Below are 23,720 nucleotides of genomic sequence, written 5' to 3'. Positions count from 1 at the left end.
CCGATGAAAAGATAGGTCTCAGTCCGCTTCCAAATGAACTCTGGTGCGGTTCGAATGATATATGACATGTAAGCGAACCAAAAACAGGAAGATGTGACCCTAAAAAGTACAGAATCCTCACGCATGTCGGTTTTTCTTGTCATAGTCGCGAGTTTGCCCATGACACGCATCAGACGTGCGTCTCCTCACAGTAGATCGTTTGTGTGTGACGGAGGGATTCCCGCCACTGTTTTGACTACTTTACACATTTTATAAGCTCTTCACAAGTTCCCAGCTGGCCAAAATACCATCACATGCAGGCTACGCCCCGCTACACACACACAACGAGTGCATTTACCTCAGCAAACAGCATTGTTTTGGATGTTCTGTAAGTTCCGTCTCAAAATAGGCAATACGTCATAAAATCCGACCAATCACATTGTGAATGCATCCCTATGCCTTAAGGTTCGGTATCTTTTGGTTCGGTGATAAAATTGCCAATCTGAACACTAATCGGACCAGGACTAAATGTTTTTTTTTCTTCTTTGGTCCGGACCAAATGAACCAAAGGAACCAAACGATCCGAACTACAAGTGTGAACGCACCCTAAGTCACATCACTTAACTACTGGGTACCTCAGGGTTCTGTTCTTGGCCCCCTTCACTTCTTCATATACACAACAGCAATGGCATATATTACAGAGGCATATGGATTTTCCTTCCACTGTTATGCTAATGACATGCAGCTCTTCTTCTCGTCCTAGTATGATGATCACACAGTGGGTGCATCTTAACTTGCCTCAACCTGGATGCAACAAAACCTCCAACTCAGCCTAGTTATGACTGAGCTCCTTGTCTTGCCTGTCTAATTCAACACAGCATCATCATTGATATACAATATATGAAAGCTCTACAATATAAGATCAGACCGTCTGAACTCCTTGTTCAAACTCTTGTCATCTCTATACTAGACTACTTCAATTCTCTTTTAAATGGCCTTACTGCTTGCTCAATAAAACCACTGTAAATAACACAGATTTCAACGTCAAATTTGGTTTTCAATGAACCAAAGAGTCAGACTGCATGTTATACCTTGTCATTCTCTGCTTACATCGAGTTCAAGGCTATGATGCTAAGCTATTAATTTAGAACCCAACATGTTTTGTGGCACATCATGTTGTTGTCTCATTGGGATGAATGTAGTGTACTTTATTGGCTGAATATTTTAAAATGTAATAATTTCACCTCCAATGGGATATCCAGTTCCTGTTCCAACTCCACCTAGTACTCCACCAGCTCCACCCAAACCTAATGACAACACAAATGCCATTAGATATCATACCTTGTGTATTCTGGAGAAAAGGGATGTATTAAAAAGTTGCAAATTGCAGGATTGCAAAAAAGTTTAGTAAACCATAATAAATGATAAAACATTCCCAAATTTCAAGGCTCAACACATTTTTACTTGCAACTAGTTGTTCAGAAAAATAGTCATCAGTCAGCAGACAAAAAAAGTGAACAGACCATCTTAGATGTCTACAGCGGAACCGCCGTTTGCCTATACTATACTATTTAATTCATATTTTATTTGGCCATTACACATCACAAATGTGCTACAGAACTAAAAAAAAAATAGTCCTGCTTTGTGCACCTGTATTGTTTGGAAGTACAGTATGAGCTTTCAACAGTAGCTGCGTTTACATGGACCCAAATAATCTGATTGTATTTGGACTAGTAGCACAGTCGTAATCAAGAAGTCACATGTAACCACATTAATTGGAATAAATTAGCCAAATCCAATTAAAATTTCATTCGGATTGAAAGGGGTGGTTTAAACCTTTTCTAATCCGATCGAAAGGACATGTAATCACTTGATCAGATTAAAAACTGAAACTGGAAAGTACTATGCATGTAAAATGATGTAGAAGTGGTGTAATGACATATGACGCATTGGAATGAGCTGTTGTTGTTTAATGAAGGGTCATAAATGACTGTCGTGTCATTCTAAAATTCTCCTTCCATTCATCGATAGTGAAGTGGATCAGGACAACGTCCCCCAAAATAGTTAAATATTAAGTCTGCTCTTTAAAACAATGAACATAAGCAATATAGGAGAATGTTTAGTATGCACAACAGTGGGAAACTTTATTTGTTCATTGTGTTCATGTCAAAAAAACAATTCTGACTTTAAGCTTGTGACATATTAACACACACATCAACTCGATCACTTTATTTAGCATTCATGTAAACACTATGTTCAGATTCATCAATCAGAATTAATTCATTCTGATTGAAACAAAAAGTGTCCATGCAAACGCAGCTAGTGTGGCAAATAGAGCAGGGCCGAGAGCCATGGGAATGGAGCAAGGCCAGTGGCGCAAGTGTTATTGTGAGTCACCTGTTCATCACACAAATCTTGAGTCCCATGGAGGAGCTCCGGAAGGGTAAAAGAAGTGAGGACAGGGGAGGACGAGAGACGACCAAGCCTGGAATTTATGTTGTTGTTTTGTTTTAGTTTATGAGACAGTCGTCCATGAGGGGCTCTCGTTTCCCTTTTGTTTTGTTGTTTATATTTATTTGTGATTAAAGCAATGGTGAACATTCGCCGGTTCCCACCTCCTTCTTCCCTAAACTTGAACATTGTTACATTGGTGGCGGAACCCAGGATGAAGGAGGAACGCACTGTTAAAGAGTCCTCGCCTCTGTGGAAAATCCGCAGTGCCATTGAGAATGGGCTGAGCAGAGTCTGCCGCCATGGACATTTGAGGAGGTGGGATGGAGTGACTTGCCAGGCGAACGGCAGCGAGTTTGTCCATCCCCGCCACAAGTCACTCCAGCCCACCGCCTCTAGAGTCCATGGCAGGAGACTCTGCCACAGACAGGTTCACAATTTGCTACACCTCTGCATAATATCCTGGGGCTGTTCTGGCCACAGTTCCAGCCCCATAGCCCACAAAACAATAAGTGGTGCCAATACTTTCAAAGCAGTGAGCTTAATTTGAGGGAAGCCATTAATGAGACAAACATGCTCAGTCATGTTTCCAATTAATTGAGCATGAGTTATATTTTCAAACATCCATGTTCAATCTGTTTCAAGGAACATGCTTATAGTACCAAAAAAAAAAAAAAAAAGTGTGCTTTCAAAGCCTAAAGTAATTTAATAGGCTCTTTAATTTGGGGTTGCAACAAACTCTTCAGATGTTGAATAAAAAAAATGTTTGTATATAACTTGAATCTAGTGTAAACCATTACAAGTAAAATTACTGAAGAAAAAAGGAAATCCAAGCAGTCTCTTTAAATGAAAACTTTGTTCTTCACCTCAATTCAAAGTCAGTAATGTTTTTTTTTGTTTTTTTTTAAACATCCTTATTTACTCACAATGTAAACAGCTGTTCATTATTATATTAATATCCCCTAATATTACCTGGTCTCTGTCCAGGCACAACTCCAGTCCCTCCTGCACCACCCAAACCTAGATGTAGAGTTTTTATTTAGAGCAGGAAATTCAATGTTCCTAAGCTCTAGTTTATATATAAATAATCAGCTAATATAAATACCATATTTAAGAGCCTTGGCACCAGCAGGGTATCCTTAAACACACAAATATAAACAGAAGAGCATAAAATACAATGCTGAAGCCCATGCACTTTCATCCGAAAAAAAACAAAAAAAAAAACAAAGCTTATGTCTGTTTTTTCTTTCTTTTTTCCCCATCATGCTTTCTAGAATAAAGCAGTGATACCTCCAGCTCCAGTTATTGGTACTCCTCCTGGTACTCCTCCTGGTACTCCTCCGGGGACTCCTCCGGGGACTCCAAAACCTGTTCCTCCAGGTACTCCTAAGGGCACAATAGCATAATCTTTGACCAAACAATACTCTACTGACAGTCCTGTGTGTATGTACAGGGTAGTAATTCAAATAGGCAATATTATAATATCAACACAATAATTTTCAATTACAAACAACATTTCAGCACAAATATATGACACAATAAAAAGTGCAAACAATTTATCTTACAATGTCTTAGAAAAGAGTCAAATCCATACCATATTTAGGAGGTTTGGCACCAGCACCTAGCCCTGAAAACATTTATCACTGTTACTAAATATTAAACAGACATAAACTACTGCAAGAAACAAAATTAGCTTAACTGAAAAACAACAGTTGTGAGTCAATTGAACATATTCTTCACCTCCAGCCCCAGGCACAGATCCAGGAAGTCCTCCGATCCCAGCAACAGAACCGTAGCCTGGGACGACACCAGCCCCTCCTGCTCCTCCTACAGACAAGTCATGAGCAACCAAGCAGTGTCAATTTATTTCTTAAGTATTTATTATAACACACTTACCCCCTGGTAAGGCTTAAGACAAGGCTTAAGCTAGTCCTAGACTAAAATGTCTGTTTGAGCTGTTTTAACTGAAAGCAACTTGCACTGACAAATCTTAAAATATGTCAGTGCCATTGTTTTTCTCAAGATGCACACCAGTTATTAGCTTGCATATTGTCTGTTTATTAGTACTTATAAAGCAAATATCAATGCCTTATTCTGCTTGACCTTATTCTACATCCCTAAATCCTACCCCATACCTAAACTTAAATGCTACAACAACTACCTTACTAACTATTAATAAGCAGTCGATTAAGAGTTTGACGTAATTAATAGTGAATATGTGTTCCCTATACCAAAGTGTTACCTTATACTTTGATTATCTTACTCATTCTTTCAAAAATACCATGGTAAACCATGACACTCTGGTGTATAATATACCATGATACTTAATGATTAACATATTCATGTCCTTTGAAGTATCGTATAAATACCATATTTATACGATACTTCAAAGTTCTTCAAAGAACACTGCATGGTATTAGCAGCCCACAGCACAAGTTCTTGCTATTATCCTTGCTCCCCAGTCAACTTAAGTCTGTACTGTACATACAGTCTCTAAATCAGTTAATGCACCTATAAACTGTAACTGGAAGAGAATTGTAAAGGAGCAAAGGTGTTGAAATGTAAAAAAAAAAATAATAATAATAAGGGATCATCCTCACTACATTACGAAATACCATACACCTCACTACACCTTGCAAGTCAATTGTAATATGTAAATTTGCAAGAATTGTAGTTGTTTGTAATACTGCTCTTACCATATTTAGGAGGCTTCACTCCACCTGGATACACTAAAATAAAAGGAATTGTTAAAGTAATTTCTAGAATTATTAATATAGATTACCTTCATTTTTATATTAAAGGGGTGGTTCATTGTGATTACACTTTTTTAACTTTAGTTAGTGTGTAATGTTGCTGCTTGAGCATAAATAGTATCTGCAAAGTTACAGCGCTGAAAGTTCAATGCAAACTGAGATATTGACTTTTAAAGTTATGGCAGTTTAATGCCTACAATTATGACTGGTTTGGGCTACAACTAGCTTCTTCCCGGGTTGGTGACAACATAAACCATGCAATTAACATAAACACTGCCCCCGGGAACACGCAACAAAGTGGGCGAGGCCATGTCATGCGGCATTATAGAAGCGGAAGAGTTGTTTACACCGAATGCACGCGACGCGTCAATTGATAAGAACCCATTATAATCAGTGATATTGTCTACACTGGATGCAGCACGGAAAACAGCTTCCAGAATCTACACGAGTTCAATGCTGGATTTGCACAAAGGCTAAAGATAAAGAAAGATAAAGCAGTTCCCACTTTAAAAGCAGAAGCTGCTGTTTATGGGCCCCAAACTGTAAGTACGTTTTATTGTTTGCACATGTCTTTTAGATGTATTATGTTGCTATTTTTTTGATGCATCAAGGACGTAAACAAAGACCAACGCGGTTTGGCTTCACTAGCTAAATTCTGTTACTTCTCCAACAAATGCCAACAAACACCAACAATCTTCTATGTTCATAGACAAACAGTTGTTCATGCTATAAATTATTCAATACCTTTACAAAAATGCTACTACTCAGTCATGTATTCAGCTACAGTAAAGCTTTAATCAGGATAAAAACTTATATTAAAAGCTAACAAACAGCAGTAACATTTACAAGTGACAGCATATCTAAACACTTTGACATAAATACAAATGGAAATGCTTGCCATTCAGAAACATCCTTTAAAAACTGTGCTTGCAGAGGTTCTGCTTGACCCTCTTCATCATTACTGCTATCTGGGTCTGATTCTGGCTCAATTTGATACGGCAATATAGACACCATTATTTACATTTCCACTGAAGCATATGTAACAACTAATGGTAAGGGGCGTGGCATTCCCGGACACTTCAGCGAATCACAATACAGTGGGCCATCTAAGCAATCTGAGCACATTGCGTATTTCGGAGGGAGTGGTATCATTGAACCAGGAAGCCAAACAGGCTGTTCAAATGACAATGGAAACAGCGGTGTAGAATAAAGGTAAAATATCAGAAAAAAACAGTGTTTTTTAAAAAAACGAAGCATTAAGACATGTTAAACTGTGCCCCGTAAACACAATCAAACCTAGAAAAAAACAGTGAACCACCCCTTTAACACTTTTATTATTAGCAACTTTTTAACCTCACAACATGAATTTTAGGTTTCATCAGATGCAATATTAGCGTGATGTAAAACTCACCTCCAGCCCCTGGTACTGCTCCAGGAATTCCTCCAGCTCCCCCCACTACTCCACCAACTGGTAGTTTCCAACAAGTAGTTTGAGATAATCTTTTTTAAAATGTCTTAATGTTTTTACAAATATTTTAATAAAATAAGCAGTGAACCATTTGAAAAAAAAAAAAAAAAAAATTTGAAAAACTTTTGTCTACCACTTTAAAAATGCCCCAGAGACTCTAAAATCCATGTACATTTGAAATCAGATACATCTGATATTTGACAACAAAGCAGAATATACAATTCTACTCATGGATATTTTGTTTACTTGCTTCTAATTGTCTCAAAAGCTAGTTAGTTTTGATTGTTTGTTCCACTCACCTCCTACTCCAGGGTACAGTCCTCCAAAACCAGGCCCAGCACCAGCTCCACCTGCCCCACCCAAACCTATAGGAGATCAGAGAAGAATACATTATAAGATGCTTTGGATTTTTGGTCTTAGACTGAACCATTCAAATCTCTTCATGTTACCGTATTTAGCTGCTTTGGCTTGAGCGGGTGTCAGACCTCGGAAAGAAAGCAGAAATAAAAGTATTGAGACTCTATGATCATTGTAATGGAAGATATATGAAAAATATTATAGATATAGATATTATGGACATAATTGACCCTTTGCAGGGAGTTTGATTGACAAGTGATCTAATCAATCAGAATGCCGAATCCGCCATTTTGTCTGACAAAGCAGTCAGGAGTTAGAAGATTAACCTCAGTGGACTTAAACTTGAAAAAAGTGTATTGACGTCTTTCTGCGTTTGAAACAACTTTCCTTCTGATGTTCATTCATGTTTATTTGATAAATGAACTAGTAGGAAGAGATGATCGGTTTACGAGCCGTTTGAGCTGAGGCGCTACAGCAATCAGTCACGACACATTAAAGAGCCACAAAACGGGTTTTATTGTTTGAATTTCTTAAAAAATTACACAGTTTGAAAGCTGGGACTTTGTTTAATATCATAGGTAACCTGCTCTGTCTTGTCTATCGACGTGTTGTCAGTTTCCTCTTTGCTCCGCGATGTATTTTTCACTGCGTGTGGCGTGACAGCGCCATGGCTTGTCGGACAAAGCAACAGTAACTAAGGGGGGCGGGTCTTTGTGAAGGGTCAATTGGCCATGTCCCAAATTAAATGCAGTAGTATAGTTAGTAGAGTGTCCCATTTGTCGTTTTTCATTCAAACATGTGCTTACCAGTTCCCTGCCTTGCAGCTTTTAGCTGAACCCACACTGGTGAAGGATTTACAGCACACTACTACCCATTAGATTATGTGGCATTATATCACTGCAAGGGATTTTTCCAAGTAGGACATCTTGTTTCTGGTACATTTCTATCAACCAGTTAATGGTGAGGTTAGGATTGAGGTTAAGGATAGGATTAGGACAATGTTTATTTGACAATAAAGTTGTTCCAGAACTTATAAAAATGTGGACTCAGAGGCAGACTGCAAAGACTGAGAATGTTATTTGGGAAAGGGCTGTTATTGAGGGCAACAACATCCACAAGGCCCTGAACTTTATGATCTTCTGGATATTTTGTACAGACAGATTTTTACCTCCTGTTCCAGGGTAGACCCCTCCGGCTCCTGGCACAATCCCAGCACCACCAGGAACGGCTCCTGCACCTGGAGAAAGGCAGGACCATGGTCACTCAGTTTGACATTCCCAATGCTATATTTCAGTCCTGATCCTGGAGGACCACTGTCCTGCAGAGTTTAGTTCTAACCCTGAACTTTTGCTTTTACTTTCCTAGTAACCTTAAAGACATTGATTGGCTTGTTTGATTTGAGTTAGGATTGTAATACCCATGACTTGGTTTCGATCTTTCTTTACAGGTCATACTCAATTTGTACAGCTGAAGGAGTGTAGATCAAAGCCTTCGTGTGTCAATACTGGTGCTCCACAGGGCTCAGTTCTGGGTCCTCTTATATTTATTATTTATCTTTTACCCCTTGGTTTTGAATACCATTTAGGAAATTTGGTATTCAATTCCATCACTATGCCGATACCCCAACATCCAATCCTCCAAACCCACATCTACTCTTCCTCCACCTGTCCTCTCAGATTGTTTGTCAGAGATTAGTGGTTTACATTTAATCTTCTTAAACTTAACAGCAGCAAAATAAAACTTCTTCTTGTCAATCTGTTCTTCTGTGAATATTGATAACCTTCCAGTGTCTGTTTGTAAACAGGTTAAAAGTTTGGGTGTCATCTGTGACAGTACTCTATCATTCAAAACACATATAAACAGTATCATTCGATCTGCATATTTCCACATATGTAATATTAACTGGCTTTGGCTCTCCGGATCCGGCTCTCTCAGAAAGAGCACTGCAATTCTTGTTCATGCTTCAGTCATTTCCCGTAATAATTACTGCAATGCTCTTTTTTATTGCCTGCCTTCAAAGCTTCTCTATAAATGTCAGAATTCAGCTGCTTGAATTATCTGTAGAACTCCTCAAACTGAACACATTGCTCTCATATTGAGCCAAATCAGCCTCAAAAATAATACATTTAGAAAACAAAATTCATAAATGCACAGCACAATTCACATTTACAAAATCCAATTCATAAATTCAAAACACAATTCATAAATAGAAAAGTTAAAGTATAAATATTTCCCCAAATGCTCACACAAATGCATCTTACCTAATTAAATTTAAAATGTTTACACAAATATGTATATATCAAGTTCTTTTCATTAATTTCAATCACACATTTATGAATGATGTTACATGTATTTATGAATCGTTCAATCTGCATTTGTAAATCGTCACACGTGCGTGGACTGCTTTGAATTTGTGTGTGGTATTTTTGAGACCTTCCTGGCAGGTTAAGATTCATAAATATCTTTTTTTGGAGGATGTTCTGTTTAGCCAATCGCTGTGAGTTTTTAATCCACCAATCAAAGCACTCCTTACTGAACAGACTCAAGAAGCCCAATGCTGCACTTGTACTGTGCATTGTTCCATGATCGTGTCCTTTATGTAAAGACATTTCAATGGGTAATGGGTAATGGGTTTTTTTTTTTTTTTTAGCACCTGATTACAATTTCTACAAAATCACATTATGATTTATATCATTCACACAAAATACAGCTACCTGGTTAGCCTGCTTTCTTATACACCAAAGTTGCACATAGCCTACCCTGTGTATTCATATCAATCTGTAATGTTATTAAATAAGTGTTAAATGTCCAGATATTTCATTTAATTACAACAATTATGTAATGTGTTCTGTTGTTGTTGTTGTTGTTAGTAGTAGTAGTATCAGTTCACAGTAACTTTTGATCAGGCATTAAAAACAGCTACCACCACCTAAGGGAGATTTCAGCATGGAGGATGAAAACCAGACTCAACGAGTAAGTAAATTTGTTTTTTATCTGATGGCATTTTCTTATGATTAAAGGATGTTTTAGTTAATAAGGTGTGTAGTTTGCAGTGTTATAAAGTTGTTAGTCCATGCCAGCTTTCTTATATTATGTTTGTAGGAACACTTTAGTTATCACAGGATGAATGGGTGATAATCAGTCATTAAAACAACGATTTCGATGACAAACTATTGAGTATTTTAAATACAGTTTGTAGTCAGTGGGTTCTAAAGTTATCATCACAACCAGCTAGGGATGCCACGAATTATCTGCTATTATGTTTTAATGGTGCACCAGTCATTTCATTAAAAATGCAATCTCTACATCTTTTTTCAAATGTAGGTTCTATCTAGCTCTATTTAGACATAAAGAGATTGGCAAAGTGATGAAGATTTGTTCTAACTGCTTTGTAGCACTGCAAACTGCACACTTCATTAACTAAAACATCCTTTAATCAAAATGCCATCAGATAAAAAACAGCAACTTTATTTACTCGTTGAGTCTGGTTTTCATCCTCCATGCTGAAATCTCTCCACTGTTTATTCAGAATGATCTGAATAAACAGGGTATGTGCAACTTTGGTTTATAAGACAGGAGGCTTACCGGTGTGATGTTTCAATAAAGCGGCTTGGTTTCATTAAGATGTGTGCTTTATTAACATCAAAGCTTTAGACTAAACACACGAGCAAAATGTGACTACTCATCAAACACCGGCAGACTGTCTTGCTTTAATTCCTTTAACTCTGTAACTCAACTCTTTTCAAGAACTTGGGTAACACTTTAGTATAGGGAACACATATAAACTATTAACTATGACTTTTCCCTCAATAAACTCCTAATTTACTGCTTATTAATAGTTAGTAAGGTAGTTGTTAAGTTTAGGTATTGGGTAGGATTAAGAATGTAGAATATGATCATGCAGAATAAGGCATTAATATGTGCTTTATATGTACTAATAAATAGCCAATATTCTATTAATATGCATATTGATTTTAAAATTGTTTTTCTTACTTACAAGGCACTCAATAATCTTGCCCCTTCATACTTATCTGACCTTCTTCAGATTTACATTCCTACTCGTGCTTTAAGATCATCTTCTGCACTCACTCTTGTTCTCCCTCAAACTCGCACTACTATGGGGTCCCGGGCCTTTAGTCATGCAGCTCCTTATTTATGGAACTTGCTGCCACAGGATGAGTGTTTTTAAATGTTGCCTTAAGACTCATCTTTTAGGCAGGCTTTTATGTGATTACTTTTATGTTTATATCCAGTCTGTCCAGGCTGTAGTGATTATTTGTTTAATGTCAATTGTTCTGTTGTGTTTGTAAGGTGTCCTTGAGTGTCATGTAAGGTGCCTATAAAGTGTATAACAAGGAGCTTAAATATTGATACTTGCTTACCATATTTAGCAGCTTTTGCCTGAGCAGGGGAGAGTGCACCAGTACCTTGACACATGGGGGGAAAAAAAAGATTTATCAATATTGTATGATTTTATTAAACCGACCGTCATTTAACGCTATGACACACATTTGTATCTCACCTCCTACCCCGGGAAAGAGTCTACCTGGTACACCACCAATACCAGTAACACCAGGACCAGCACCTAGCCAAAAACGATGTGCCATCAGATTTGTTTTCTCTGAGATTATCAGTGGACTGTGCAATGCGGTATGGAAGCCTGACTTGCCAAATAACCACTCATGGGTCCCATAATATAACAGAATAATTAATCAGTGTACTCACCATATTTAGCTGCTTTAGCTTGAGCTGGTGTAAGAACACCTGTACCTGCTAAGAGGAAACTGTTTATTTGGTGACGCTTCATTTGCATGGTCCACTTTACACATTATATTAACTGTAAGTAACTTTGCAACTACTTGTCAACTAGAAGTCATTACAGTGTTAGTAGACTGTCTGCTTAATATCTACTAATACTTTATTTTGATGCTCCCCAACAGACATTCTACTGACTATAAGTTACTTTGCAACTATATGTCAACTTATTCTACTAACCTGAACCCTAATACCTAACTCTAACCTAACAGTCTACAAAAAGTCTACTATAGTCTACTAATACTCTAATGAGAGTTAGTTGACATGTAGTTGCATAATTACTTATAGTTAGTAGAATGTCTAAAATGGACCCTTGAAATAAAGTGTAACTGTTTATTTAGATATAAGTGTCCACTCGTTACAAACCAATACAGGTAAACATATTAAAGTGGGATTTATAATGTGAAACTACAGCAGATGAGATTTTTAAAAATTGTGGTCTGTCCTTTTTCAAGCTCATCAACAACATTGATTTTTGATTCTATTCTCAGGCTTCTTTTTTTTCTGTTCCACAACTTTGGAACTACATAAGAGTGAGTAAATGATTTCCGTTTTGGGGGTGTACTATTTTATTAAATTGATGGCTAATTGCAGCTCTTAAATCATTCTTTAGCAAAATTATCTATCACCTCCTGCCCCTGGCGAAAGTCCACCAGCACCACCTGGCAAAGCTCCAACCCCACCTAAACCTGCTCCAATACCTGAGGAAATACGTAAACACTGAACTAGCTGCTTGAGTAAATGACTTCCATTTCTGAATAGACTATTCCTTTAATATGAAAATGTTGATTGCAGTTTTGGGGGATTACAAAGGAAAATTCATCTTCACCTCCTGCCCCAGGGTAAAGTCCACCTGCACCACCTGGATAAGCTCCAGCCCCACCTAAACCAGCTCCAGTACCTTAAAAAATGTACAAAGAGTGAACATTATTTGTTCTGTACAAAGAGTATCTTTGTTCTGTGGAGAGAGCCGAGGGCATGTGAATTTTAAAATCATTTAATAAATGATTATTACCATATTTAGCAGCTTTGGCCTGCGCAGCAGAGACTCCTAAAGACCCCACACCTGCATACAGAGACAGCAGATCAGATATTGATCATGCAATTGCAGTGCATGTGTGTGTGCTGTTTGCAGCCATGTAAAGTAACATAGTGATTTCAGTATCTTGGCCAGTCTTCTAGGGTGAATATAATGAAGTCAATAGCATGTGTGTGTGTGTGTGTGTTATATTTCACCACACAATCTGAATAAATAAGGAATTATATTTTGCATTAAGATAATGAAGCCATTTTTTAGGCTATTAAGATGTTTTGCATTGGGACATTATTTTGCCCCCCATTACATTAATAGTTTTAGGTTGAAATATGATGTGTTTTTTACAGGCTGTTAGATTCACCCTGTACTGTATTACAGTGATTCAAATATGATAGCTCTGACATAACGCACCAGTCCCTGTTGGATAACCCGGCTTGGAGCCAGCTACTTTCCCACCGGGGAGTCCAGCACCTCCGCCAAAGCCACCATAACCTTTGGTATACCAGGTGAGAATCAGCACACACGCTAAAACACATTATACACCAGGTATTTTGCTCATGCATGTTCTCAAGTTTGCTACTGTAGCCTACCGTATGGAAGTTTACCACCAGTGTAGGGCAACCCAGCACCTGTTGAGATAGGTAATGTAAGACTGATGTCCTTTCATATGTATCAGAACATACTAAAGATATACTAAAAGTGCCAAAATTTGTGTTATCCACAACAATAAAGCTTGAAAAGTGCATACAGATTAAATTGTACATATAAAACTGCAAAAATTAAGATATACAAGCATCCAAATGATTTCTGTTGATGTATGAGCTCACTTTCATACAACATATGAAGCGTTAAACCGTTCAAGTTGACCACACATTTAATCAACACTGTATCCTGTTTTAATCAGAACAAATATGCAAGTTTGGAAAAAGCTATGTTCCACTAGAGGCTCACATATTAATACCGCAATCAATTTCTCCTAATTTTACTGGATGTATTCCTAATCCATGATTAAGGCTGATAACGCACCGATAAGAGAGACGTGAAAATATGTATTTCATTTCAAGCTTCAAATGGAAACATTTCCGAAAATATATTTCAGATATGACTATGAAAACTATGCCTATGAACTTTGTCAAGGCTTTTTCCCAAGTGAGGAGTCACTTCCCAGAGAGCACATCGTCAATCTGAGGTTAGTGCTCGAAACAAATTAATTGAGCTCTTCAACTGTTGAACCTCCATGTAGGAGAAATCACACAACTTTTCTGTGCACCGGAGAGCAATCTACAACATAAATGGATGACTATCAATGCAAGTCTGAGCAGTGATCCAATATAGCTGGGTTTCATCTGGAGCGTTTGATGAAAGACATTCTTACTTGCTTATTTCTAGCCACCTCATATTGTATTGCTTAATAGCTGTAAAACCACAAACGCAATCAGTCAGCAAGTGCTTCTTTTTGAGGGGTGGTAAAGCTAGGCTGAGCTGATTTGTGCAGTCTGATTAAAAGAATCAGATATTTCACCTGGGGCTTTGGGAGATTTCAGAGGGTATCCATGAAAAACTCCTTGTTGCAATGGCCCACCATATCCACGGCCACCTACGACAGACAACATAAACTTCTTAAACGTGTAGATCCAGTCAGATTTGCAAACACTTTTTAAAAAATCCATCTTCCACACTTTCCAGATATCATTATTCTGTTTAAAGTGGTTGCTGTTTGCTCATGTACTAACCAGCACCTGGTACCAGACCCTGTCCAGCTCCACCAGCAGCTATATGGGAAACATTCATTCAGTCATATATTGTATAGTTTATTTTCAGAAGTATCGCACTGCAATGACAGATGTCATTTTCATTGAGAGTTTACCTGATTTAGGCTTGAGTCCATTTCCTGTGGCTACACCAGGAAGAACACCCCGTCCATTGAAGCCTGTAGTCATGTAAATCCAAGTGATCAAGAATAAATTAATTCCATGTGTGCAATTTTAATTTGGTGTTTTATCCAAATAACTGATTAGGTTGCCTGCACGAAATCAGCAACCACAGAAAGCTCCCCAGATGTTTGCAGAAATCATTCAATTTCAACACATTTGTTTATGAGATGTCTTGGCTAATTTGATAATGGACCAAATATACTCTATGCAAGTGTGTGAATGCAATGCTTCTAAATGCACAATATGCATTTCATGCAGCATTTTATGTGGTCTGTTTTCTCCTTTAGGTCAACTGCTGTCATGGAAGAGCAACTGAGGTCTGAGGTCAATCTTGCTGAGCAAGTCCAATTAAATGGAATTGTTTTTTCAGCTACCTGAAAAATCCATTACACACTTTGAAGGTAACTCTATCGGCCTCTTGAGTGTGCCAAGAATTTGTAGGTTTGCATACTTGCATATAATATATTTCTGGCCTAGGAGTGAAGTATCTTCAGCTCTGTTGAACATATTTTACCATGTGTAGATCCATTTCACAGAATTCGGCATATGTTCCCCACAATCAGCATCGACAATGTGAAAAACATTTGCAGATTCCTTGTGGGCCTGGTGGTCAGAATATAGTACATAAACAGAGGAAAAGAACAAACCTTGTCCAGGAACAAGTCCTCCTTGATACGGACCAGGCACTCCCACTCCTGCAAAAATGAAGATTGAAAAGTTGATCTATAATCATGCATATTTCCATTCGTATATGCAACTTCACACTCCCATGCTTACCCGGTACTGGAGCTTTTCCAGGTTTTGCTGCTTTCCCTCCAGGTCCAACTCCACCAGGGCCAAGTCCTTGTACACCGGTCTGAGGAATGCCAAGGCCTAACAAGCAATACAAAGACTAGACTGTCATAGACTGGATCATCAGCATTCAAATGCACTCATGCAGAGGACAATGTCTGTAATTGCTAAATATACATTCACTGCACCTGGGAGACCAGTACCAGTTCCTCCTACACCTGGTCCTGAACAAACACAAACACACATTCAGTCACATCGCTAAACACATTGGGTGCAAAGCTAGACTGCAGATATTCCATGTGATTCCTCATTGATTCAATTTGCCTCACATGCTCCTTCCCTCTGACATAAAACAAGTCATCTTATCTGATTTCATTGCCTGGAAGCTGATGTTTCAGGCTGTTCATTTATTTGTTTAACCCTTTTCCAACCGATATCAAACACAGAGGAACAGACATTGCATGCTGCTTTTAGACTGTGCCAAGGACAAGCTGAAGTAATGTGCTGGCCTGTGTTACTTGAACACCACCAGCGGGGTCCCAGAAAGGACACATTTGTTGATTTGGCTCATGATCTAAGGCTCCTTCATTTAAGTTCAAGCCAACTGGAGTACCATGAAAAGAGTCTTAGCCATGTTATATGTAGTTATATGTAAAATGTGTTAAAAAGGGACCTCTATGTTTTTACGGTATGAATGGTTCTTCTGAGAATGAAGTCAGTTCTCCGCCTACTTTTTCCATTTCAGTTCTTCTCTAAAGATGCTTGCCTAAAAGATGTTTCATTTACTATGTGTTTGCACAATGAAAACAATGGACTCTCAAAGACATGTATTACCACCTTTAGGGGGCTTTACACCAGCACCTGAAACAAGAGAATCAGACTTAGAAGACAGTCATGCAGTTTGTGTTGCTTAGCCACTACGAAAATCAAATTCATAAATAGACTTGTTGAATGAATGGCACCTCCAGGTAGACCTCCTCCAGGAAGACCTCCACCAGGTAGACCTCCTCCTGGTAGCCCAGTGCCTAAAAAGAAAATCTAATGGTTATATGTAATTACTTGACTGCACTTTAACCTTTGCTGATTATTCACTGGATGCGTACCTGATTTAGCCGGTTTCAGACCTCCAGCCACTGGGTAGAATCTTCCAGCACCACCATATGCGCCATAACCCCCATAACCACCTACAGTAGGAGGGACATATATCAACAAATTCAGAAAACCTGTATGCATGGCATGGACATTTATTGGCAATTATTTTAGTGTAAGTAAAAAAAAAAAAAATGTAATCAAGCGTAATGTTAGTTCCGGTAGGTCACGTCAGTTAAGTTCGCATCAGCTGACTCTCAGCTGATCCATGTCTATATAGAAATATGACGTCTATCACCACATCCCTGTATAAGGTCCATTCAGTATTATAAGCAGCTTTATCGCGTTGCTCAGGAGCAAATTAACCTCCTCTACCTTTGCAACATGTCAACTAACTCTCACTAGAGTATTAGTAGACTGTTAGGTTAGGGTTAGTAGAATAAGTTGACATGAACTTGCAAAGTTACTTAAAGTTTATTTTGATGCCTCCCAACAGGCATTCTATTAAGAGTTAGAAGATATTAAGAAAACAGTCTACTAATACTCTAATGATGGCTAGTTGACATGCAGTTGCTTATAGTTAGTCCTTTGTCACAGTGGACTATCAGAATAAAGTGTTGCCAAAGTGATTTCTAATTGGAAGAGTATCACATATGAATGATTATGAATTATGATGATCTGCCCCAATCCACACATAGCTTGGACTGTAAACGCTATGGAGTGATTTAGTAAATGGGAGGGGCTGGGTGGGAAAGAATGAAGAGAGAAACAGAGAAAAATTTGAAAAGAAAGTTGAGATGGAGAGTGAAGTCTCAGAGGCTACGGTGGAGTAAATGAGGAGTCAGGCTTCATTGAAAATTATTGCTACATTGTGTCCTCCTTCAACACGGAAACCCTAAACAAATGAGGTCACAAAGTTTGCATTCTTATTTTATGGTAGAGGGAGGGATACAGGAATGGAAAGGATGTGCAGCAAAATGCTACGCTTGTCAGTCTTTCTTTTGCCTTGTTGCCATTATAAATCTGAGAGAAGCTTTAAAAGGCTCCTAAATCCTGGTATTCCAACTTCTGACACGAGAAAAAAGATTAAATTTCTCACAGTGGCGGATGGAAAATGGAGGTCATATACTCTTGCTCTCCTAGCACAGTTAATTGGTTTGCTGAGGGTCATGGAAAACATCGCTCTGCAGAACATACAGTTGTAGAGAGCTGGAGATGTAACCATATTTTGGCTTGTTATATACTATTAAATTGCTTGTCTACATTTGGCTCCAACCTTTTGCAATTCTTTTGGATCAGTTAAAATATCTAACATAGGCTAAAGAAAGGTCCCTGCTAATCTCAGCGTCGGGTAGCACGCCCACAATCTGTTCACAGATGGTCACAAAAATGTCAAGAAGTTACTGAATCCACTGTGATTTACTGTAGTGATTTACATGTGACCCCCTTGATCATCAATACTAGCAGCCCTACCGTTCCAGTAGCTGCAGCTCGATCCTGCACATCGTCTTAAGAGACTTTGACTTGGCCATTCTGAAACATTACATTTCTTTTACTTTAACCTTTCGGTGGTAGACCAGCTTGAGTATTTAGGGTCTTTATGTTGTTGCAGGACCGGCTTTTTGTTTATGTACAGAGTTTCATTCTATCTACTCATTGGTCCACAAAACATTCTTGCTCATCCACACGGTTTTTGGCAAATTTGAGGTTGGTAGAAATGTTCTTCTTGGAGAGCTGCGGCTTTCTCTGTGCTGTCCTGCCAGATGGTGGACTAATGAACAGTAACTTTTGCCGATGCAAGAGAGGCCTTTAAATCCTTAGATGCTATACTCTGGGGTTTTGTGACCTCCTAAAATGTCATATGTTTTGCTCTTGGAGTGATTCTTGTTTGGACAAACACTCCTAGGCAGAGAAACAGAGGTGTTGAGGTTTCTTCAGTTTGAACAGTATCTGATTGGTAGCCCTTAAAATCTTTTTTTCACTCTGAAAAGTATCAAAAACATTTGTTTTTCCTGGAAATCGACAGAGTGATGACTAGTTTCAGTGATTACATCAACTCTACCATGCTGTTCAGGCTTGAATAAGATTCTCCCAAGAAATAGGCAAGAATTAAATATTCTCAAGAATAAAATAATTCCTAACTGCTATTTTCTTATTATTTTCTAACTCAAGAAAAAAAGATAAGATTATTTTGTATTCCCAAAAACTTTTCTTAAGAATGTTCTTATTTCTTATTATCTTTTTTCTTAAGATTTTTTTTTAAGACAAAGTTTAAGAAGTATTAATGGTAACATTTTACAAAAAGGTTCATTAGTTAAACATTAATGTATTAACTAACATGAACTAACCATGAGCAATATTTGTTACTGTATTTACTAATCTTTGTTAACGTTAGTTAATGAAAATACAGTTGTTCATTGTTTGTTCATGTTAGTTCACAGTGCATTAACTAATGTTAACAAGATTTTAATAATGTATTAGTTAATGTTGAAATTAACATTAACAAAGATTAATAAATAGTGTATAAGTGCAGTGCTAACTAATGTAGTTAACTAATATTAACTAATGAACCTTATTGTAAAGTGTTACCATATTAATATTCCTGAAAATAATGTTCTTAAAAATCATCTTAAATATCTTATTAATGTTAAGATAACCTCCAACCTGTTTTAAATCCCCAAAGGTAAGATTTTTAATGAATATACTGAGTTGTTTAAAATATTAAGCATTTAACACTTACATATACATATAATACATATTACTAGTACCAGGAATGACAGAGAGTACTCTGAAGTGACACCGATCGCTCAGGAAAACATCACTAGAATGATTGTGTATACATAATATTTTATTCATTTGTCTTCATCTGTATTCCTGCAAACACCCGTGACAGAAGACCAGACCCAGAAAGTAATGGGTTATGCAGCAGCTGTGGCTCAGAAGAGCCATGAGAGCACTTGCCCTTATGACGATGAAACCCTGAAGTCACTTTTCTGGATCAGGGCTAATTATCACCACCCTGTTGACCTCCCAGACACCACAGGACTTGGCTGGAGGGAGGCCGTCATTAGTGGTCTGGAGAGCATCCTGCCTTGTTCTAGAGAACAGCCAGACCAAGAGCCTGTTTCTGTACCATTAACCGAGGAGAAATCGGATGAGCCCCCCGCAGACCTTGAGGGACAATCCGCCACAACGAGTGAGCCAGAGCCCATGGAAGAGAGGACAGCGCTTACCATCGCCTCGGAAGAGCAGCCCTAGAGTGAATCTGACCAGGGGTGTGAGCCCACAACACTAGTGGCAGAGGGAACAGAGACAGAGGACTGGCTGATGGACTTAAATGCAGAGGTATTAACTCCCACCCTATCTCACCCAGTGCCTGAGTCATCATCGCTGTTTCCAGACAAAGAACCGTTTGGATTGTGATTTATCAGTTTGTTCTGAATCACCACTGTTTAAAGCTCATTCTCATTCTCACTGTGATCCTGTCAAGTTTTCTCTTACCACCATCATCGCAGAGCTCAGCCAGTCCTCCAGTCCTGCCGCTGCCAGATGTCTACAGCCCAGTCTCCAGGGATTCCCTGCTGTGACATTGAGCAGCAGGCTCCACCTCCGGCCTCTGATCCCTTCGCTCCATCGACCTGTCGGCTCCGCCTTGGCTCCTTCCACCTTCGGCTCCACCGGAGACCCTCGGCCTACTGGCTCCACCAGCTTCCATCGTCCCACCGGCTCCCCTTGGTCAATTGTCATTCTACTTCCGCCACAGACATATGGGCCATCCGCTGTGCTCCGTCCCTCCACCCCTTTGACTGCGCCAAGGTCTCCTGAACCTGCAACGTTGCTCAGCTCCACTGACCCCCATCTGTGCCTTTGGATTCTATGGTTTAGTCTGGTTTGGATTCTAGATGCCATCAGCCACCACAACACCATCTTGGCTCCTCCCTACCTCGACACTGCCATGGGCTGTCAGCACTGGAGAGCTCTGGGTCTGTGCCAAAGGGCTCTTTCCATCTTCGCCGCCGCCGTTGTTCGGAAGTTGCAAATCCTCCGTCACCGCCTTCGCCGCCTCCTGTTTTCATCCCTTCACCACCTCTTCGTCCTCCTCCAAAGCTGCCTCACTAGTCATCATCATCACAGCACGAGGTCACGCCTTACCGAAAGGGGGGCATTTTGTCACCATTATGTTCAGTTTAGTTCAGTTCAGTTCAGTTCATGGACTTTTAGTTTGTATTTGCTCAGTTTCTGTTTTTGTTTGTTTGTATTCCCGCACTTCCTGGTTGCTATGTTCACTGTCATTATGAGTTTGTTCTGTTCAGCTGTGTTTGATTAATAATCACGTTTGTGTTCGCTATATTAGTTGAACCCTTCTCTTCACTCTTTGTCCAGTCTCAAATCTATTAAGATTACGTAAAATGTGTGTTGCTATTGCCTGTTCGCCTGCCTTGTGGTATTATTTAACTTTGAGTTTTGGAACTTTATTCTTTTGTCTTCATCTGTATTCCTGCAAACACCCGTGACAGCGCGTTTATTATGATAACTATGGTGAGCTGCCAGCAGAAATGACTGGCTTTGAGGTGTTCTTGATTTAGTGAGACTTCAGCACCCACCTTTCAATCAAATAACACCAAAGCCTGTCATTTTCTTCTTAAGAAAATATTTGAGAATTTTTCAAGAATTGCATCTTACAAAGTTCTTAGTATATCTTTTCTTAACTTTTTTTCTTAAGGTTTTTGTGAGTTTCCAACTTTTATTCCTTTTCAAACAGGGTTTTATTAGAGTGGCAGATTATCCTTTAAAACTGATATTTACAAAGTTCCTAGCACAATACTATGTTATGATCTCAAAATACTTGCATGATTTGTAAACAAATCCATTTTCATGTTTGCATCACATAACCAACTCCATGTGTATGTCTTTTCCAATGTAGTAAACTGCTTGGCAGCTCACCTGGTACAGCATTGCACTTGCACCTGTAGAAGTGAGCTAAAAGGACATGGGTGCTTTAGCAAATGCTATTTTATCTCACACTTAGGTTTAGGGTAGGTGTGAACATGATACCTAAATTCATGTTCATCTGTTTTGGAGAAAAGTAAACTTTTAGTGTGGTTACTGAACATTTCACTTCGAAAGTGATGTAAAACATGCAAGAAGCAACGTAATACATTTTGAAGAGCTACATAATTTTCCAATTAGCCTGGCCTAATTATTTCCGATAAATTTGCTGCTAACCAAAAACAAACAAACAAACAAAAAATATGAAGGGTTGCTTTACCTGTCAGTCAGCCAGACATGTTTAGTTCTCGGCGAGAATAAGCTGTAAAATTGGTCAGATTTTATGCCAAAATTTGGACTAAGTCCTATTACTAGAGCTGAACCCACAGATGTTTATAGGATATTGACAGAATATCTTAAATACATTTTGGCTTTGATAAGATTTCCCCAAGGAAAAGGCAAAAATGGTATCCTCCAAAGCATTTGAATGTGACAATTTTGTAATTACTTGTAATTATTAATAAGTAAATAATAAGTAAAATACCCAATAGCACTGTAATTTTATTTTTCAGAGATGTCATCACATGCATGAAAAAAATATGACTGGTCACTGGTCAGTCAGCCAGACATGTCTAAGTGGACTGTTCCAGACCAGAATAAGTTGTAAAATAGGCCAGACTTTATGTCTATGGCTATGTGATATTAAGTCCTGTGAGCAAATCTGAACTCACAGAGCCTCAAAATGTGGAATGCTCTTGGATTAACTGTGGCTAATTTCCTTTTGTTAATTAATTATCTCAAATTTAGCTGAACCTGTTGATTCATTAGTTTCTTAGTGCATATAATCTTCACTATTATATTAGTCAGAGCAACTCTCAGACGTGTGGATCAGACGCCCAGACAGGTGCGTCTGCCATTAGTTAATGATGCACTCCCCTGGTTTCCCGGTGTCAGACAGCAAACCTCCCTCAAGCACTATGAGGACTGTTTAGGCAAGACATCTATTCCTGATGAAGACCTTCCAAGTACAGCTGGAATATATAACTGTCTGCTTACTTTCCATCTTTCCAACAAGCCCAGAGTGCATGGAGTTATCGAAACATAACTCTGCCCACTCACAAAAACTTAAAGAGGAGGACAGGAAGCAGCATATACTTTTTAATGGATGGTATAGAAAACCAGAATGTTTAAGCTGAATGCCATTTGTCAAAGACAATAACCTGTATAGGTTAAAATGTTAGAAGGTAGAAACTTAATTTTCAGTTATTTTGGAATATTGTCCAGGGCTCTTGAGTAACCCTACCCAAAAAAATGGTATTGCCATGGTACCATGTCTGAAAACAACAAACAAACAATCAAACAAACAAAAAACACAGTTTTGATACTTTTTTTGTTAGTGACAACTCATTAGTAATGTCACAAACATATAAACTCAATATAAATGTGTTCATTTTTCATCTGCACCAACCCTGAACCTATCTAATTCACTAATTAATCATGTGCCTCACTGATTTATGCTTGTTTGCCAAATGACCATTAATTATGCACACACGCAAAAATCTGTGCAAATGTTCACATGCTACAGAAATATCTATTATGCTAATTTAAAACAGGAGCTGGATACATTACAGCTAGCCTGCAACAATACTAGGCAAAATGAAAGGGACTGCAGAGCCTTGAATAGACATACTTTATGTGGATAATGAATGTGAATATATTTGCTCATTGGCAAAATGTTGGCCCCTTAGTGCTGGCCCTGCAGGGCAGCCCTAACTTAGCCCCCAGGAAGCCCTCACTGGGCCCACAAAGGCCCTTAATGCTGGCCCTGCATGGGCAGCCCTCACTTAGCCCCCATGAATCCCACACAGGGCCCTCACTATTAATCTACAACAATCTGGCAGCACAGGGTGCCAAACGTTTACCATTAATGAAAATAACGGTTAATGATCGTTAAAAAAAGAAATGGTCAGTGACTGGCAGGGGCATCTGCCACTCAAATATTTCCTAAATCATACTCTGTAAAATGTAAATCTCTTTGATGCTGACCACTGCATGAT

The 23,720-nt window shown here is 38.6% G+C and overlaps 1 protein-coding gene across 8 annotated transcripts in view; it reads right to left on the bottom strand.

Moving 5' to 3' along the window:
- Positions 1-23,720, bottom strand: part of elna (elastin a) — a 76,675-nt gene that overhangs the window by 21,479 nt on the left and 31,476 nt on the right. For 4 of the 8 annotated variants that reach the window (XM_048159713.1, XM_048159712.1, XM_048159710.1 and 1 more), the window contains exons 5-32: positions 16,689-16,769; positions 16,548-16,610; positions 16,423-16,446; positions 15,774-15,809; positions 15,571-15,666; positions 15,441-15,488; positions 14,727-14,789; positions 14,593-14,631; positions 14,382-14,456; positions 13,450-13,488; positions 13,271-13,351; positions 12,839-12,889; positions 12,653-12,724; positions 12,453-12,524; positions 11,734-11,781; positions 11,531-11,593; positions 11,391-11,435; positions 8,177-8,245; positions 7,101-7,136; positions 6,951-7,016; positions 6,595-6,651; positions 5,127-5,159; positions 4,171-4,257; positions 4,025-4,057; positions 3,721-3,816; positions 3,536-3,568; positions 3,403-3,450; positions 1,224-1,286 (exon numbers count right to left, since the gene is read on the bottom strand). In XM_048159713.1, coding sequence (XP_048015670.1) covers positions 1,224-1,286; positions 3,403-3,450; positions 3,536-3,568; positions 3,721-3,816; positions 4,025-4,057; positions 4,171-4,257; positions 5,127-5,159; positions 6,595-6,651; positions 6,951-7,016; positions 7,101-7,136; positions 8,177-8,245; positions 11,391-11,435; positions 11,531-11,593; positions 11,734-11,781; positions 12,453-12,524; positions 12,653-12,724; positions 12,839-12,889; positions 13,271-13,351; positions 13,450-13,488; positions 14,382-14,456; positions 14,593-14,631; positions 14,727-14,789; positions 15,441-15,488; positions 15,571-15,666; positions 15,774-15,809; positions 16,423-16,446; positions 16,548-16,610; positions 16,689-16,769 — 1,617 coding nt within the window. The remainder of the gene's footprint in view (positions 1-1,223; positions 1,287-3,402; positions 3,451-3,535; positions 3,569-3,720; positions 3,817-4,024; positions 4,058-4,170; positions 4,258-5,126; positions 5,160-6,594; positions 6,652-6,950; positions 7,017-7,100; positions 7,137-8,176; positions 8,246-11,390; positions 11,436-11,530; positions 11,594-11,733; positions 11,782-12,452; positions 12,525-12,652; positions 12,725-12,838; positions 12,890-13,270; positions 13,352-13,449; positions 13,489-14,381; positions 14,457-14,592; positions 14,632-14,726; positions 14,790-15,440; positions 15,489-15,570; positions 15,667-15,773; positions 15,810-16,422; positions 16,447-16,547; positions 16,611-16,688; positions 16,770-23,720) is intronic. The other 4 variants (XM_048159711.1, XM_048159716.1, XM_048159717.1 and 1 more) reach the window with 4 other exon arrangements.

The sequence above is a fragment of the Megalobrama amblycephala genome, linkage group LG16 (genome assembly GCF_018812025.1).
Source record: "Megalobrama amblycephala isolate DHTTF-2021 linkage group LG16, ASM1881202v1, whole genome shotgun sequence".
Classification (NCBI taxonomy): domain Eukaryota; kingdom Metazoa; phylum Chordata; class Actinopteri; order Cypriniformes; family Xenocyprididae; genus Megalobrama; species Megalobrama amblycephala.
Note: the sequence above shows the minus strand (reverse complement) of the source record. Positions and strands in the feature narration are given on the sequence as shown.